At 41.8% G+C, this 16,608-nt stretch overlaps 1 protein-coding gene across 1 annotated transcript; it reads left to right on the forward strand.

Annotated features, from left to right (window-relative positions):
• The first annotated feature begins 3,168 nt into the window (after positions 1-3,168).
• Positions 3,169-14,181, forward strand: LOC111242833 (soma ferritin-like). The gene is made up of 5 exons (XM_022787705.2): positions 3,169-3,329; positions 6,835-7,079; positions 11,856-11,973; positions 12,172-12,326; positions 12,981-14,181. Exons 2-5 carry the CDS (start codon positions 6,972-6,974, stop codon positions 13,119-13,121), a joined length of 522 nt encoding a protein of 173 aa, XP_022643440.1. The 5' UTR covers positions 3,169-3,329; positions 6,835-6,971; the 3' UTR covers positions 13,122-14,181.
• The last annotated feature ends 2,427 nt before the right edge of the window (positions 14,182-16,608 follow it).

A 16,608-nucleotide genomic window follows, 5' to 3' on the forward strand; every position in this document is an offset into this window, starting at 1 on the left:
AGCCATTATTCCCAATTCGTTTGGCTGGCTGATGAATAGCGCGATGTAGTGTCACGCTAGGAAAAGCACGGTACAGACAAGGAAGGAGTGTCAAGGCAGTACAGTCTGACAGTATAAAGTCTCTAGGCAAATAAATATTATCCCCATCATATCGACTGAAATAATAGGAAAATGCAAATTTTTTTCCAGTAGCGGCGGACTTGACTGTGGTCCTCATTTATGACTGAGCGTAATACCCCTTTTCTATTTCCCCTTTTTATTATGTTCTGAAGTCTTAGCATTAGGACATGTCTAATAAAATTCAATAGCTGCAAGAATGATATACGTGTAACTAATTAGGTTAGTAGAAAGGTTGACTCAAGAACTTCGAACAGTCCGATCTTCAACCAAGCAATCCCTGCCTCGTGAATCGCTTCTCCTCCGAAACAAACCTCACGTGGTTTTTCACTTTCACTGAAGCAATTTTTACTACAGTATTAAAGCAAAATCTCAGACACGTGAAGTTGATGTCTCCATCATAAAATATTCTAGATTTAGCCAACCAGGCCAAACGTGTGCCGTCCAATTTCTTTCTTTCGTTTCAACCGTCAACAAACAAATCAAGTCTTATCGCTTTCGAGCTATTTATTATAACAAAACTCATGATGCCCATATGATCGCGCTGTATCAGAGCCCTCACCCTTCAGGGTCCTCCTACCAATCGGGCCCTCTCAGATGGGCTTCTTCGCGCTAGCGGGTCCTCGCGCCTCTCGGCGGTACTAACATTCACTGGCATCGGATCTACGGCGTTCTCTCCTAGTACGACGCACTCACTGGCAACAAGCATACGGGTAACAGCATCGAGGCATAAGAGGTTCGCCAGTAGCAATTTTCTGACTGTGACAGCAAACTCCAACGACAGCACCGCCATATCGTTTATCCCTAAAGACAACTATAGATCTTCCAAAAGCCACCCTCCGCACTGTGACAACTGTACAGAGGTAGGTATAAGCGAAGCGTACGTGCACAGAGGTGTCTCTAGGGTAAATACATACAGAAATATCCATACAATCAATGATTCTCTGTAACACAATGATTGTAAACATGCAGAAACAACCGCTTTTTTTTTTCTAATCGTAATCCTGAAGACTATCTAATAGCTGGGCAAATATTATAACTAGCACAGAATTCGATGTGGTTAGAAATATATCTATAGCGAGCTCGATTGCACGTCCTGGCAAATTTGTCCCTTCCCTTACACGGGGTCACCGCGGAGAAAAAACCGGAAATGAATAGTCGATTCGTTTGCCTATCGTCCGGTTTGTAGTGGCGGCCTTATTGAGCTGAAAAATTTACATGAACCTTCGAAATAGGTCAACGCCTTGGCAATTAAATGATGTACGCGGGAGACCTTGGAGAAAGGTAGGACGTACAGTCGCTAAGCGTGCGCACTGCCACGCACTGACGATGGCAAAGTGTTTTCGTTACAACTGCGTATGTGAATCCTTCAAGATTGATCAAAATCAGGCCAATTGCGAACCCAGTTATCAACGGTAGAAGAACTGCAAACGAGTTTATGAGCAGGGAGATTTGATTCGAGCACAACAATATTCGATAGGCCGAGCTGCTTTAAGGTTGAAACTGCGTGTCTTTGTAGCTGGCAAGAAAAAACTGCCTTGATGGCCTAGACGGTCGTTTCCCATCAGGACAACATGCCACATGTTGATTCTAAGTGTTAGATTCTGAACGCGTATTGATTTTATCAAGCAATGCGGGTAACGTGAGAGATCGTTTAAGTCTAAAGCAATTTTCTAAATCTAGTGCTTTACTAGTAAACTTCAAAATTTCTACACAATGCATTTCATTAACGTAAGTTAGGGGGGGGGGGGGGGGTCAGGGGATAATTGCAGCTACGTACGTAATTGTTGCGAAGCGGCACCTATCTATGTATTTCGAAAGACTAACTGTCACCGTTCTTTTATTTCGTCACAGTTCTCAGTAGACAAAGTAGCATTGAAAATGTTCAAGCCGTCATATATTCGTACGCAGGAGATAAGTTTTAATTCACTAACATTAGATCGTAAACTGCTAAAGGTCAGTGCCGCTATAAGAAAGAGGTTCCTCGGAAAACGCTGTGTGCCTATGTAAATGTAACAGTTATAGATAGCTTTGCCTTTTATTGCTTGTTTTAGTATAATATTGCTGCTCTCTATTGGCACTGATTGAACGAACACAAATTTACTTTCAACACACAACTCTGCCAGACAACCAGTCGGGATCTGTCAGACGAAGCCAGTAATGTAATGTCTAGCTTCGTGAAGAAACAGATGAAAACTTTTCTTATTTTTCACGAATTTTGTTTTCATCTGTAGATATCTTCAGCCAGATCTTGAACCCCAGTTCTCCCTAATGTCAAGCGATTCATCTGACCTTATCCTAAATCGTACTGAAATAACTCCGTAGACGATCATTTCAGTACTCGCAGATACTAGCTCAACCTTGCAAAGCTACTAAAGTGCGCAAGAGTAGCCACTCTTGTTTTCTAACAGATATTCTAGCAAGCTTGTCTAACCTTGGAAACTTTTCTTACCACCTGCGGGTATGATTAGGTTCTCGAGATCACCTAGTAGGTATTTGGAGGATCAGTTCAAATAGAACAAGGATGGATTTTGCTGGATTTATCTAGGGTGTCTTCAATAGACTCATCATGTGGCATCGTACCGTTTGGCGACGCTTGAGCTCTAACCAGCGATGGCCGTACGCTATTATGGCAGCACGCTCAAAGCAATGCGCATTAGATGACATCTCGATTGCGGCGTTCTAACTCCCGACAATACCATTCCGTACATTTTGCGGCAGCTGAGATTTCATTGATAACAGTATCACTTTTAACGGGTCGCTTTGTGTGTGTGTCACCCTATACCTTATACATTTCCTCGAAATCTAATTTTGTTTTTTTTCCCTTGTTTAACGTAGTATACATAGTTTGAAAGCAGTAGGCACCGGTGTTAGCGGTACGAGAGAGACTTGCTACTTCTTCCCCATCGATGCGGAAGCCGTCCTTCTCATCGTTAATCTGTCCTCAGATTCAGCTGTCACTGAGTGTAACGATCAATATTCGCGCCGGGGATCGCAGCACAGCCGCTGCCGCGTATCCAGTACAGGCTCGTTCCAACGCCTTCTTGACGTCGCTGTTGGGCAAGGGTAATCGACGACACCGAACGATCGTGGAGTAGAAGTAGGAGAGAAGAGGACGCGAGCGTTGCCGCGCTATTTAAAAGCAGGCTCAATCGCAGACGTTTCTGTATTCGCCTGAGTTAGCCTTGGGTCAACAGTGCTTGAACGGGCTGGTGAGTTCCTTCTATGCTATGCTAACGACCATTGTTTCACTCACAGATTTGTGCGCTTCTTTAGACGACATCAGTGGAATAGACATGTTCTAATTATTTGTTCTTCAAGTTTAGTCTCTCTATTGCTTAGTCATTCATTCATTCTGCCAGCGCCAATTCCGCAGACAATTTTTGAAGCGGTGCTCTATAGGATATTTACGATACTGCTTGTCCATAGATGCTAACTATATCCAATGTAAATGGCTTTGTCGTGCTTTTACGCTTAACTGGTTCAGGTAGTGGTGTTTTATAGCTATTTTTAGGAAAATCTGTGCAAAGCTGGAAGAAGTGATGGACGCGACCGTTAACTTGAGTATCAGATAGTGGACTCGGAGCGTATGTAACCGAGTGTAAGATGTCAAACCCATTAAGAAGGGTCGATGTGCCAGCGGATCCTGATAGGTGAATTAGTCCAACTGAATCATTAATACCATATTTGAATGCTTTGTCCCAAACCACAGTGGCGTACATAATTATCGGTTTCAAATGCGATCTATAGAGGCACAAAAGTGTGTTAGAGAAGACCCCCCTCCTCCTCCTCCTCCTCCTCCTCTTTGATAGCATTGCTTTTTTGGCATATTTTAATGACGAAATGTTTGTCCAAACGACAGGCCGAGATACGTTAAGCATGAGCTTGATTGAAAGACTGTAGCATCAGGGTTGAGGCGTTAATGGAGCATTGAAGAGCGTCGAAAAAAGCGACATTCTATTTAGGAATGTTTACAAAAAGGCCAAGTGTGGCATAGCTAGGCTTATCGTTGGATCGACTTTGTGGATCTGTCTTTGATGATGAAGGATGAGGTTGTCGGCGAAGCAAACGGCATGTAATCTGTTTTTGCGGGACTCAAGGTGGAGAAGCCGCACACCCCTATAAAGAATTTATCTATAAATGGGCCTAGAAGTGAGGAACGTTGCTAAATCCGAGACTATAAGACTTGAGCCAGTCGCAAACAATACATAGCAGCAAATAATCCTGAAAAGTTTTGAAGTTAAATGTCTATGCCATATAAATCAAGGCGTTTCCTGTATCGTAGGGCTGGCTTGTGCGGTTGTGGAACTAGATTACAGTAGAGCGAATAAAGAGAATTCAATTGCGAATTTGGCAAAAAAATAAATTATAAACGATGTTTCGAATTGGCGTTTACCATATTTTTCAAAGGTTTTCACCCATACATGGGTTAAACCTGTAGGTCGATAGTTTGTTGGGCTATCGCGAGTGTTTTTACCTTTGAATAAAGGAATGACGTAACCACAAACGATCCCAAGAAGCCGAAAACTAAGATAATTCTAAGATATGTGCGAGCAGATAGCTAATTACATGTAATGTTCAGTGGAAGCGAGGCGGTGAAGTCAGCTTTTATAGACATGAGCCAACGAGAAATTTAGAGGAAGACAAGTAGAAAAAAAAACGTTCCGAAACAAGCGTCATGGCGTGCGCTGGTAGTGAACCCAGCTGAAGTGCTGTACCCAAGCCCACTTTTCAGGTACTTTGTTTTAGCTCCTGAGAGTGGTGCCATCCAATTCCAGAGTACTTAGTAGACAGGTGTTTTCAGCAGAGCCCCAGAATCTATCGCAGTGATTTACCGTAAAATGTATTATTGCTCTACCGATTGTTTTGCGCCAGTCTTAATTGGCATCGTGTTGATAATGAACATTTTAATACTTTGCAATACGTATCTTTGCGTTGTTGATTTTCTCTCGAATACATTTTTTTTCTAATTCGTCAAAGCTATGCATAAGGGCTTCCTTGAACTATCAATACGGCTATGTTTGGAACATGATCATGTTTCATCACGCTCTCATGTGATGTTTTAGTGGGTTTAAGTGTTCTCAAATTGACCTTGCGGCCTTCGTGTTTGTACATATAGATAAAATTTTGTCCGGACTGGGCTGAATTGAATACAGCCTTAGACTGTGAATTATACTAGCGCTTAGGATACATGGAACCTGTTGCTAGGATGGAAGCTTTCAACTGTTTGCTCGTATACATATGAAACACTACGTATAAATATGATGCGTTATTTTAGCGTCTATTCTCAGTTTCCAAGTGGAAATATCTGTATGCCGTAAGAACTATCGTCGTTTCCTGTCCGTTACCGATACGTGATGAAAGAAAGACGAAGTTTTACTATATACATATATATATAATGGCGGCGTTAGAGAAGGAACTAAGCCGAGCTTCTAATCGTGCATAGTTGAACGATTCAATATATGTAAAAAAGCAAACGTCGTTGTATACAGTCTCCGTGGGCCTCTCAAGAATTAGATCACGACCACAAACAATTTGAATGGCGTCTACGTTTAAAAATGTCCTAATGTGTATTCTTCAGGAGAGAAACTGGCATTTTTCGAATAATCTCTAGTTAATTTCATAAGTATGAATCTAGAAAGTAAATCAAGTGTGGAAACAACGCAAATATACTGTGATAAAAAAAACGCGGTAGTAATAAAGTTAGCGGCGTTCGTGGCGGAAACCTCTGGATTGGGCGAGAAGTCTTGAGCGGTTTCCTTTGCCGTGGTTAGATGGCTTTTGCCGACTGACTATCAGGGCGTGTCTCTGGATCAAAATATCATTGCCACGCTGTGAATAGCATTTATCGATCCTGTTCCATATTCTCTGGCAACTTATTTAGTAGCCTTGGAAACTGGCTCATTAAATGGGTCGTGGTAACTACTTTGCTATTTGGCCGAGCTACATATGTTTATGGAGGCGTTACAAATGATACGTTTGATAGGTTACTGCGTGATGATATCGGCTCTAATTATCAATGAGTACATATTTCAACGAATCGATTGTGGAGGTGGTAGTAAAAATGAAAAACACTAGTTTCTCTCCAGCACACCTGCCACATGCTAAACTTTGGTTTATTTATATAAAAAAGGCTGTATGCATTCTATAGTCAGATGTAATAGGTGAGTGCAGGCACGTCCGGATAGTACCATGGGTAACTTGGCCATTATTGCCAACATCACCGGCTCTTAAAAACACCCCCGACCCCGCCGCCCCAAATTGACTCTGGTCAATTGACCGATATTAACCACTGAATGAAGTCGTTGATTCTATGCTATACAGGCATGCGTATTAAATAAACGCCACAGTTTAGGGTAACTCGTTTGACGCTTTTTTCGTACGGGATGTCACCAGGAGCCATTGTTTAAACGGTACTTAAAATCAAGCCAGCCAATGCAGTGCCTTAGAACTCGACCATAAATCTAATTTATGTCATAATAACAATACAACAAGTGCTTTTCAATCTGTTTCACTATTCGAGCAAGCAGAGACTTCTGTCTCGGATAGAGAGTAGACTCGCTACGGTGTGAGTAGGAGGTGCTGCAATGAATCAGACGAGTCTGCTAAATCGGACGCGTCTCGAATCAGAGGGCCAATGAAAACAAAAACATCATAGGTAAATATTTTGTAAGCGCACCTCATTTATGACTGGGTATGTTTTTTGCTTTTTGACAGATTCGGCAGAACGTTCTCGTTCACAAGTTAATTCTCTGACTCACTGTAGCGTTGCTTACAAGCCAACTACAAGTGTAGCTTTGTACCCCAACGCCGTTGTTTAAGTTGCTTTGAGCATCTCGTGGAGAAATTCAAAGATGTCGACCGTGTCTAGGCCTCGCCAGAACTTCCATGCTGATTGTGAAGATGCGATCAACAAACAGATCAACATGGAACTCTTTGCATCCTATACCTATCTGTCTATGGTACGTATATAAAAATAGTGTATCATAAAAAGTTTAGCAGTAGCTGATACATATATTATGATTTAAGCTTATTTTTATGACATCATCGAAGCAGCCTCATCGTTCCTAACCTGTAAGCGATCCGTCTCCAATTTATTTTGACAAACTGTTTTTTAGGTTTTAGGTGGAACACTGTTTCTGAAAGCCGAAACCTTATATCAACGGATCGAAATTACCCATTTTATTGATTTTATCCGACCCATGATATTACTTACATACTTTAGCCTCTTGCTATGTCGTCGATTCCCGCAAATGCAACCGTATGAACGTCGTAATAATACTATACCGCGCGCGTTCAGTCATGCTTTAACGTAAATACTTCCGATGCACGCATTGACGCTAACGTTTGCCCCCTTACATTTGTTTAGGTATCTTACATTTTGTCTTAGCAAACAGAATTTCTACTGAACTGGCACCCTGGGTAGCTGGATAAATGGGCATCGATTCCGTAAAACATGTTTGATTTTTCCTAGCTTGACTCCGGTAATCTTTTCGTTTTGTATAGAAAAAGCGTTGATATCGTGTTTAAGCTATTTCGCGAGCCCTTCTAGTAATAATAGCAATATTGTTGATGATTGTGATCATTTGAATAAAAATCTAGGTTAAGATGTGGTGTATATATGGAAAATTTTGACGTTGTGAACACTCATGGGCACAACAAGAGAGGCTTTGAAGAAGTACTAATTTGTACTCTATTGTCTAGAATTAGTAAGAACCCGCAAATTTCTTAAATTTACTTACAATAACACTACACGAAAATATCGGCAACTTTCTAGCCATATATATATATATAACTTAATATAAATATTTCAATTCTACGAAGTTTGTAACTTGAAAAAATTTACACAATTTGCGAACAGACTGATGCACTTTTTCCCATTAAGCCTAACTAGTCCTAGTTGGCGTAGGGCGATTTTAGAGGCTTTGCAGGTACCAAGAGGCGCCTGTAGAGAAAGGTCGGTTGGCCTGATGCCCTTCAGTTGTCAAGGCGATTCTTCAATAAATATTTATTACAGGTTCATTACGAACAAAGTGGGCTTAAACTCTTACAAGCAGGAGAAATTGTACAGACTTCTCCTGGCCGTAAGAGCTGTGATCCCGTAAGAGACATGCTGTGTGATTAATCGCCTTCGGAAGTAAATGGAAAAAGCACATGTATAGTGCGACATTTGATTCAAACCGTTTCTGTTCATTATGGGTGACGCGTAATCCGCTCAAACGAGATAGCTTTCTGTAGAAACCGTATGTGTTCGGCTAGTACAGTTACCTCCGAAGAAATTCATATAACTACATGTGAAAATATCTCAAAGCTAGACGTTTCTCGCGGGCATCCTGCAGTAACACAGCTAGGTGAGGCAAGTTTTCCTAGACAAATACACTTCTGTCAGTCAATGAAAAACACACACAGGCAAAATAAGATCACCCAAAAGGTCTGTTGCTAGCCAGCGAGAAGCGACTGCAAGGTGACTCATCAGAAGGACCAAATACGTCCTTAGTCCAAAGGAGTTCTTCACGCCGACAGCCCGCCGCAACAGCTCCTATAGATGTTATTGTTCTACGCTTGGGTTATTTAGCCGAAAGCGCATATTTTACTGCGTCGTGTGCATGGCACGTAACTGACGTTGCCGCCGCAGCTGCCACTGGCGCCGCAGTCGCTGGCAATGAATCGCTTGTCTATCTCCCGCGTTTAGCTCCAGGTAATGATATTCTTATAGCTAAGTCCATCCATGTAATAGGGCTTTTTCGTCGAACTCGGCCAGCCCGTTCATGAAAGCAGCACCTAGTAACTGCACCGACACGCTCTCGACACAGACGTATGACCACAACAGCGACATCTGTATTGGGGACGAGGTCGATAAAGTAAACAGTCGAACGAGCGTGACATCATCGGTACACAAAGATTTAAATCGATTTTGTTGTTGTGACTGGGCGTTCGCTAATCAACCGGTCGAGTGCTAGCGCAATGATAGCGTGCTTGCCTACTAAACATACGGCCTTTAATGAAAAGATGGTCTATGTTGAAGGTTGGTCATAATCCGCGGCTTATTTCGTGCTGGTGGGAGTTGGCCATTTCAAGCAGTACTTGACTAGGGCAGGAGAACCGGATATGACATTCGGAACTCGCTTATATAACATTCAGCTTTCTATAATGGCTTCCGGACAAGAATGGTTCGATCGTAATTAGTCGATCAAATAGTCATAGTATCGCTAAAGATCGTCCTTAATCAGCTGCCCAAGATTCCGTAAGCTACAACGCTGCCAGTTGAACAGTTTGCGAATAGATCCCTGGCGGTGAGGATTGCCATTCTGTTCTGTTTAGTTATGGAACGAACCGTTTAGCTCGACTTGACCGGCCACTTACGCACATGCTCCAGCTATATTGCCCCATGTCCGAACTGCTACTTGCTTAGTATCGCTTGCGGTTATTCTATGTGGAACAGCGAAAAGCCACGCAGAATTCGCCTGTTTCAATAGTTCTGACACGCTGAACATTTGACTAGCTGGCTGGCTGGCTGGCTGGCTGGCTAGTTAGCGGATAAAAAAAAAGCCGCGGCAAAGTTGAACGTTGTTTCCATTACTACGAGCGTCATCAATAATGGTGTTATGTGATTATTAATTCGTAAATAACACTCATAACAACAAAATGAAAATTGCAAGCACTAATAGCGGCCGATGCGGTGAGTGTCACTTTTGGTTGGCCAATTGGAATTGTGAATAGAGCTTTGGACCTATTGAAAGTTATTTAGGACGTGATTGAATTTCATCAAAGTAAAAAGACACATTTTTTTTGCGAGCCAGAAAAGCTAAAACAGGATCCCAACTGCCAACATCGTTGAGAGTTGACATCCTGTAGGCAGATTTTTATTGAGCACATTCAACAGAACCATGGAAGTCTCAGTCCGCTACGATTGGTTTTAGACAAGGATTTCTGCTGATCGCGGACAATCTTTTTGGTCCTTCTAAGGACATAGTCAATGTAATGGCAATAGACACAATGCAAACATTTTACACCGCCGATACTGAAGTATCACAATAATAACTCCTATAATTAATTTTACTTAGAAAAAGAACTGCAAGTTCGAGACCGCACACTGATTTTTCATTGTTCTGTATATTGTCATCATGACGGGCAGCAGCAGCAAAGAGAAGCATTTGCTACCAGCTGTTTTCTGGCTTGCTAGCTAAGATTGGACAGCTCTTTAGAAAGCGTATACGCCATCCCAACGAACCAACATGGGTTCCGAAGAGAACCCTGTGCAGAAATGGCGTGCAGGATTTTCAGAAGAGCAGTGGCTACGTCGCGCAATGCGCTATACGCAGTGGTCATCAATTTAGAAACAGTTTTCCGTTTTTGTCCTTTCCGTCAGGTACAAGACTACGCTCACGCTAACCGAGTTGGGCGTCCCTGCGAGTGTATTCGGCCTTTGTTCTGCAATTCCACAAAAGAACAGAACCATCGATGACGGAGTGGCTAAGCTGGCACAAAGACGACTGGCCTGGCTCAGGGGAACAATTTAAGTTTTCTCACATTTTCTATTTTGCTAAAAGGCCTGCCTCTTTGATTAAAAAAGGTCGAGCAGGTTTTAGGTGCAGCAAGCTCTGGCACGGCTCCTGCGGCAATTAACCGTTTAGAACTGGCCGTCGGTGCAAAACGGAGACGATGAAGATTAGGAAGGCAACCGGGTCAGAGGCTACTGGCACTTTGTACCTCCGAGTCGACTCTTACCTATGCAAATCGATTTCTGTACTTATGGTCGCTCTTATCCGTCCGCAGAAGTTTAGTTGCACGCCTTACCACAAAATGCAGGAAGGCAGTGTTGACCGCATGGACGAGCATGGACAGATTGTTCCTCGCAATTACTTTCAGCTTAGAAACATAGGCTTAATCGTAGTGTATAGGATGTGTCATTTGGGAAGATCCCGAAGGGACCTCCCGTACCCCCTAGCCTAATCGCCACTGCAGTCCGAGGATCTGCATCGTCGCCCCGAAGTGCCAGCAACGGAAGCGTTCAAAACTAACCTTAAAAAGGCATATTTTGTTGTGAACAAACACTTGTGAAGATCGATGGGAACTTCTTTGCGTCGGTAGCGAGGAGGAACAACGAGTGGGAAAGAATGAATCGACTAAGTAAATACGTCCTTATCCGTTTTGCCGTGCATGGGTTCTATTATGAACTCTGCAAGAAACTGGATTTTGCGAGCCTGACTACACGTGCTGATGCGCTCGATGCAGGAAAAATTGTTATAGATATTGTGGCGCTCGTTGCCGTCTGGGAGTACCTTTAGGACATTTGGCAAGGCTGTTAAATTAGTTCTGTTAACTCGGCAAGACCTGCAAAGCTCGAATGGTTCTATATGCTCACTCGGATATTTGGATGTTGTGTTGTTGACATGTACATATGATGTCTTGACAAGTACAAACTCTTGAAACTTGATTGATAATTTTTTTGTGTATAATTTTTCAATCCGATTGATCGTTTTTTAATCCATTATCAACCTTTGGCTTAGTATTGCCATATGCGTTTTTCTCAGATTAGCATACGTTATCGACTAGCTGAAGGTGTGCAAAATGTATCAGATCATTAGAATAGATCATTTTCTATTCTCGCTCACTTCATCGTGAACGGCATTGTCGTCTTAGAGATTTTGATGGGGCGATTATTGGTAGAATAGATCGAAAAAATGACCATGCACGGATTTCACAGGGGTTTTCCACACTTTGGTGTTTATGCACAGGCGTTCTTCTTCGATCGTGATGATATTGCGTTCAAGAACGTGAAGAAGTATTTCGCCAAAGCGTCCGATGAGGAGCGCAAGCACGCCATGAAACTCATGGAGTACCAGAACATGCGAGGTAAGCACGTACCTTTGAGGGTTTCTGGTGTAGTATTTACGTACGTATTTACTTCAGTATATTTTTCACTGAAATTTCTATATCTTTGACTTTGTGTCCTTATTTTATGAGCCAGATGTCCCAAACGTCAATACGATAATTCGCTTACAACTGAGGTTATAACAAGTTATTTTTTACGTTATTCCTTCTTCTACGCAGGTGGCCGCATTGTTCTACAACCCATCGATAAGCCTGAACGCGATGAATGGGGTTCGATTCAGGAGGCGTTCGACGCTGCGCTGGCTCTTGAGAAAAAAGTGAACCAAAGCCTGCTCGACATCCATAGGATTTCTAGTGACCACAACGACGCTCAGGTAATTGCGAGTTGTTTAAATATCAATTACTTTCATGGCAGGCAAGGTACGACTCTTTGTAACGCGTTAGTTCCCCTGCCATTGAAATAAAGCTCCCAGCTAACCCACAGAAACGATGAATCAGCCAGTTTTTGCCCCTATACTTAGCTATTGATTAGCATCAATGTAAACATTTTTCACGTATTTTTGCGTTGCACAAAACGTCAGCTGGTGTGATAATGATGCCGTTTACTCTATTAATCATTCTTACTATACTTGATGATCACTTAAACGATACTGACTAAGTTTTCACCGTTCGAAAAGTTTGCGCAGTCTCAAAGTAAGTTGATTGCTGAGACGAGAAAGCGTCAAGGTCGTTCTACCTACAGTAGCTAATTAGAGCCACTGGCGACTGGGTTTTTTGCCGTCAAATGTGTCATTATGCCATTAAATGTATGAGTCAATATTGAGAACCGCAGTGCAAAATGTGAATCATGTTATACGGGCAGAAGGTTCTGAAGCGACAGAGCTTCGGATCCGTGATGAAAATCGCCGGACATAACATTGTAAAATATTGCCGAGAAGAAATCAGCATCACGGCAAGACGAGGCGTAAAAACGAGCTCTGTGTGAATTCTAACTGATTTTAAGCTAAAGCTCTCATATTCCATTGCAGTTTTGTGATTTCCTGGAAACTCACTACCTGGAGGAGCAGGTTAAGGCGATCAAAGAGCTTTCCGACTACCTGACCAACATCATCCGCGTTGGTAACGGTTTGGGCGAGTTCATCTTCAACAAGGAACTCGGCGATGATTAAACAGATTTGCAACCGACTGTGATACACAACACGCAACCAATACGCTTAACGAATCAGAAACCTCGCCGCCAGCCTAGGCAGACATTTCGACGTCAGCCCGTAGTGAATGAACCAGTCAACCGATGGCTTTCTCATCCAAATAGTGATTGGCCGAAGCAAAAAAGTAAAATTTGCTTTGGGCTCCAAGCGTTCTTACATCCACCTTTCTACTACCAGGGTGCATAGTTGTACTTGTACAAGGGCTTGAAGTTATACAGACAGTTATATCGTGCTGCTGGTTTATTTGGTTTAATTTTTTGTGTCAGACAATAGGACAGTGATCGAAGAATGAAGAGCTTCCATTTAGTAAGAACGCCAGGAGATGAAGCAGACTATGATCTGGATTGCGTGTGGTATCAAGCACAGTGATTTGCTAGTGTCTTATGATTAAGCGAATGCTTACGAACGATTAGAACAAACAGCCTAATCAAATGATGTTTTGAATCGGATGCGAGAAGATTGAAGATAATTATCACTAATTGAGAAAAGAAATGACGGCAATTTATTGGTGAAACACGATAACGTGTGCCTTTGACAAATGATCTGTTTGAGGCAGGCAAAGTTTAGGCGGCGTGCGCCGCCGTTAGCGTACAGTGAATCTTGCAATGCCTTGCACTTAAATTCAATGCGGAACTGCAAAATATTAGAATAAAATTTCAGGGACTGATATCGGCTATGGACATTTTCGAACAAATAGGTAATTATCCTCAACTTGTATGTTACGAACGTTTGGTGCCCCGAAGTCTTTCAAAGGAACCCTGTTCTTCGGCATCAAGGCGGCGCAAGATACCTTAAATTACTATTTCTATATATCCTACAGTTTTCACTAGTATTACAATACTAATTATTTAAAATGCAACTCTAGCCTACTGAGCTGTCTTTGCTTAGATAACCTCTCGTTAGTTCTCTGGCACACGGTATATGTCCTGACGGCGCTCCCCTCGCACTGCTCCAAGTGTGCTACAATTAAAACCGGTTTGAAAGACATTCAATAAAAACGGATTTCAAAGCTAACGAACAACGTCTCTTCTTTTGATAGGGCAGGACATATCAGGGATAGCATGAACGTGTGTTTGTCACTACCTACTTAATTTTTTTTAACAAAACATCGTGGGACACGAAAAGATTTTCCCTAGTCTGTAATATACAATGGACAATGTCTAATATAACCCCCAAGACCTCTGGAACATGCAAAGAAATCAAACCACGAACTCTTTGGGGCACCGTTTAAAAGCTTTGTGTACAATAAAAGTTGCGAGACGTATATTTTGCCTAATCGCAGCCAACAAGTCATCAAAAGTAAAAGTCGTAAAAAGATCAAAGTGGCCAAAAACTCTAGGACAAGGAAAAGTATCTGGGCGTTCAGCGATGCGACGATATGCATGCAAGATTCTGCTTCCAAACAGGCTATGTCGGAGACTACCGATCTGAGGTGGTCAGAACACTTCGTGGTCCCGGGTACAGTGATCTTCAGCATGAAAACTTGTTTTATATAATGTTTCGAAGCAGACCTTATTGGCTTAGTCGTCAATTCTTTGGCTATTACAGCTTTTCATTGTATCCGGATTTACTTTTTCGCCCTGGGCTTGTGGCGCATGCGTCGTAAATGGTAGGAATTTCATCCTGATTTTCGTCTCACTTTATTTGGTTCGTAAGCAAATAATACCTTGTGAATAACCTTAGTAACGTAAACATGACGACCATTACAAAACTCTGGGCAGGCTGGATGGGATGATAGATTTATCATTGCTTGAAGTTAAATTTTGAACTAAATTTAAACCTGAATTCGAAAAAGCAACTATTAACTTTCAATTAATTTTATTCTTTTTTTTTTTTTGTGATCATCGTGTCAAAATTGTCGGCGAAAAGCGAAAAAAATATACGACTATCATTTGGCTCCTTATATCTTTAAGCTTTTTTCGATGCTCTAGTCATATGTCATATGCATTACGGTTCTTATCTTTTTTCCTGCAAAAAACGAATTGCAGCTCTTTAAGCATTTGTTACATTAATATGATTCCTGTTTCTAGCTAAGGCGAACCAAAAACGTGCACTGTACTGCGTATTGCAGTACTTTTCCAGTTGTCAACGTCATAGCATCCTTATCGTGTGATAATTCAGTGTTTAGATCGTCAACAATAAAGCCTTAATCTACTACAGGAAACGACAACAATAATAAGCTACAATATCTTGATATTATTAATACGGGAATTGAGCGACTAGTGAGTATACATAAAATTTACACAGAAATCCCCCTGTTAACTAATCCCCGTTAATTTTTTGACATCCGTTTCTTTAACAGAGCACTTTATTTTCTAAAATATATATTATTTCTGTGAAATATGTACGACGTTATTTCTCAGAAATGTTCTCTATATATAAAATATCCCGTTTAATATCCGGTACATGATCGCTTTAACTAGACATTTTTCAAACACAAAACGAAATAGGAAAAGTTTTGAACCTATACTACCTAACGTATTTTTCAATTTTAGTACGCAGATATGCTATCCGTCTTCGATCACCGCCACACCCGTATATTACATCGACTCCAAATTAGGCGCTTTGAACCCTATTTTCCTCGATTGCGGTTGCTGTAAACACCAGCATTGACTTACAGCGTCAACACTAGATGGCGCCACTAGTTATTCAATAGGATCGCATGATAGCGAAGCAATAGGAAGGCCGACTTCTTTCTTTCCTAGAATTCAAACCACGATACCGCTATCTTGTAGAACGAGGATAGCATAAAATCATCAGAGTGCCACTCAACAGCCTTGTGTTGTGTGAGCTTCATACATACGTCCTATTAAATCATACAAGGAGGCCAGACGGGATCGTCTATGCAAATATTAGGTACACAGTGGTCCAAGAAAATGAACTGACAGCATGAGCTCATATGCAATCATTTGCAGAATTACAGTAGCGTTATCGCTGCCAGCAAATGGGCTAATTATTATTGGGATAGTCCGACATTGGCCTTATCGACAGATAGTTCAATGCTTGGTGTGTCCGATTTCGTTAAACTGTTCTGGCACGGTATCCAAACAGGTACTAATCTAATTTGTGTGATGATCATACGTGTGCGAAATATCCGCTCTATCGCATAAGCTGTTTGAACGTGCGCTTCTATGCACTGATGTGCTTTCACATAGGTGAAAATGGCAGTAAGCTGCTTCGGACACCACAACAAACCGTCACTTTCCTAAATATATCTATAATGTTAAGCCTTTTGTCTCGTAAACGTATGTTGCCTGAAGTCTATCCTCCTATCGGCTACAACGGTGAGGGTATTCACTCGAGTCAATGGGCGCAGCTCCCGAATTGTCCATTTTCTATTGCACGGATCCGATTTGGTGTCATACGTTGATGTTAATGGTAAGACCAGTTGGTGAGGGAATACCGTAAACCGTAGTAAAAATAAATCATGTTGATATAAGATACCTAA

The sequence above is a fragment of the Varroa destructor genome, unplaced genomic scaffold (genome assembly GCF_002443255.2).
Source record: "Varroa destructor unplaced genomic scaffold, Vdes_3.0 BEIS01000001.1, whole genome shotgun sequence".
Taxonomy (NCBI): domain Eukaryota; kingdom Metazoa; phylum Arthropoda; class Arachnida; order Mesostigmata; family Varroidae; genus Varroa; species Varroa destructor.

Excerpts from the sequence above, each read along its gene's own strand:
- LOC111242833 (XM_022787705.2), top strand. The coding sequence starts at position 6,972 with ATGTCGACCGTGTCTAGGCCTCGCCAGAACTTCCATGCTGATTGTGAA. Across the intron at positions 7,080-11,855 it reads CCTATACCTATCTGTCTATG|GCGTTCTTCTTCGATCGTGA; the intron begins GTACGTATATAA and ends GTTTATGCACAG. Across the intron at positions 11,974-12,171 it reads GGAGTACCAGAACATGCGAG|GTGGCCGCATTGTTCTACAA; the intron begins GTAAGCACGTAC and ends TCTTCTACGCAG.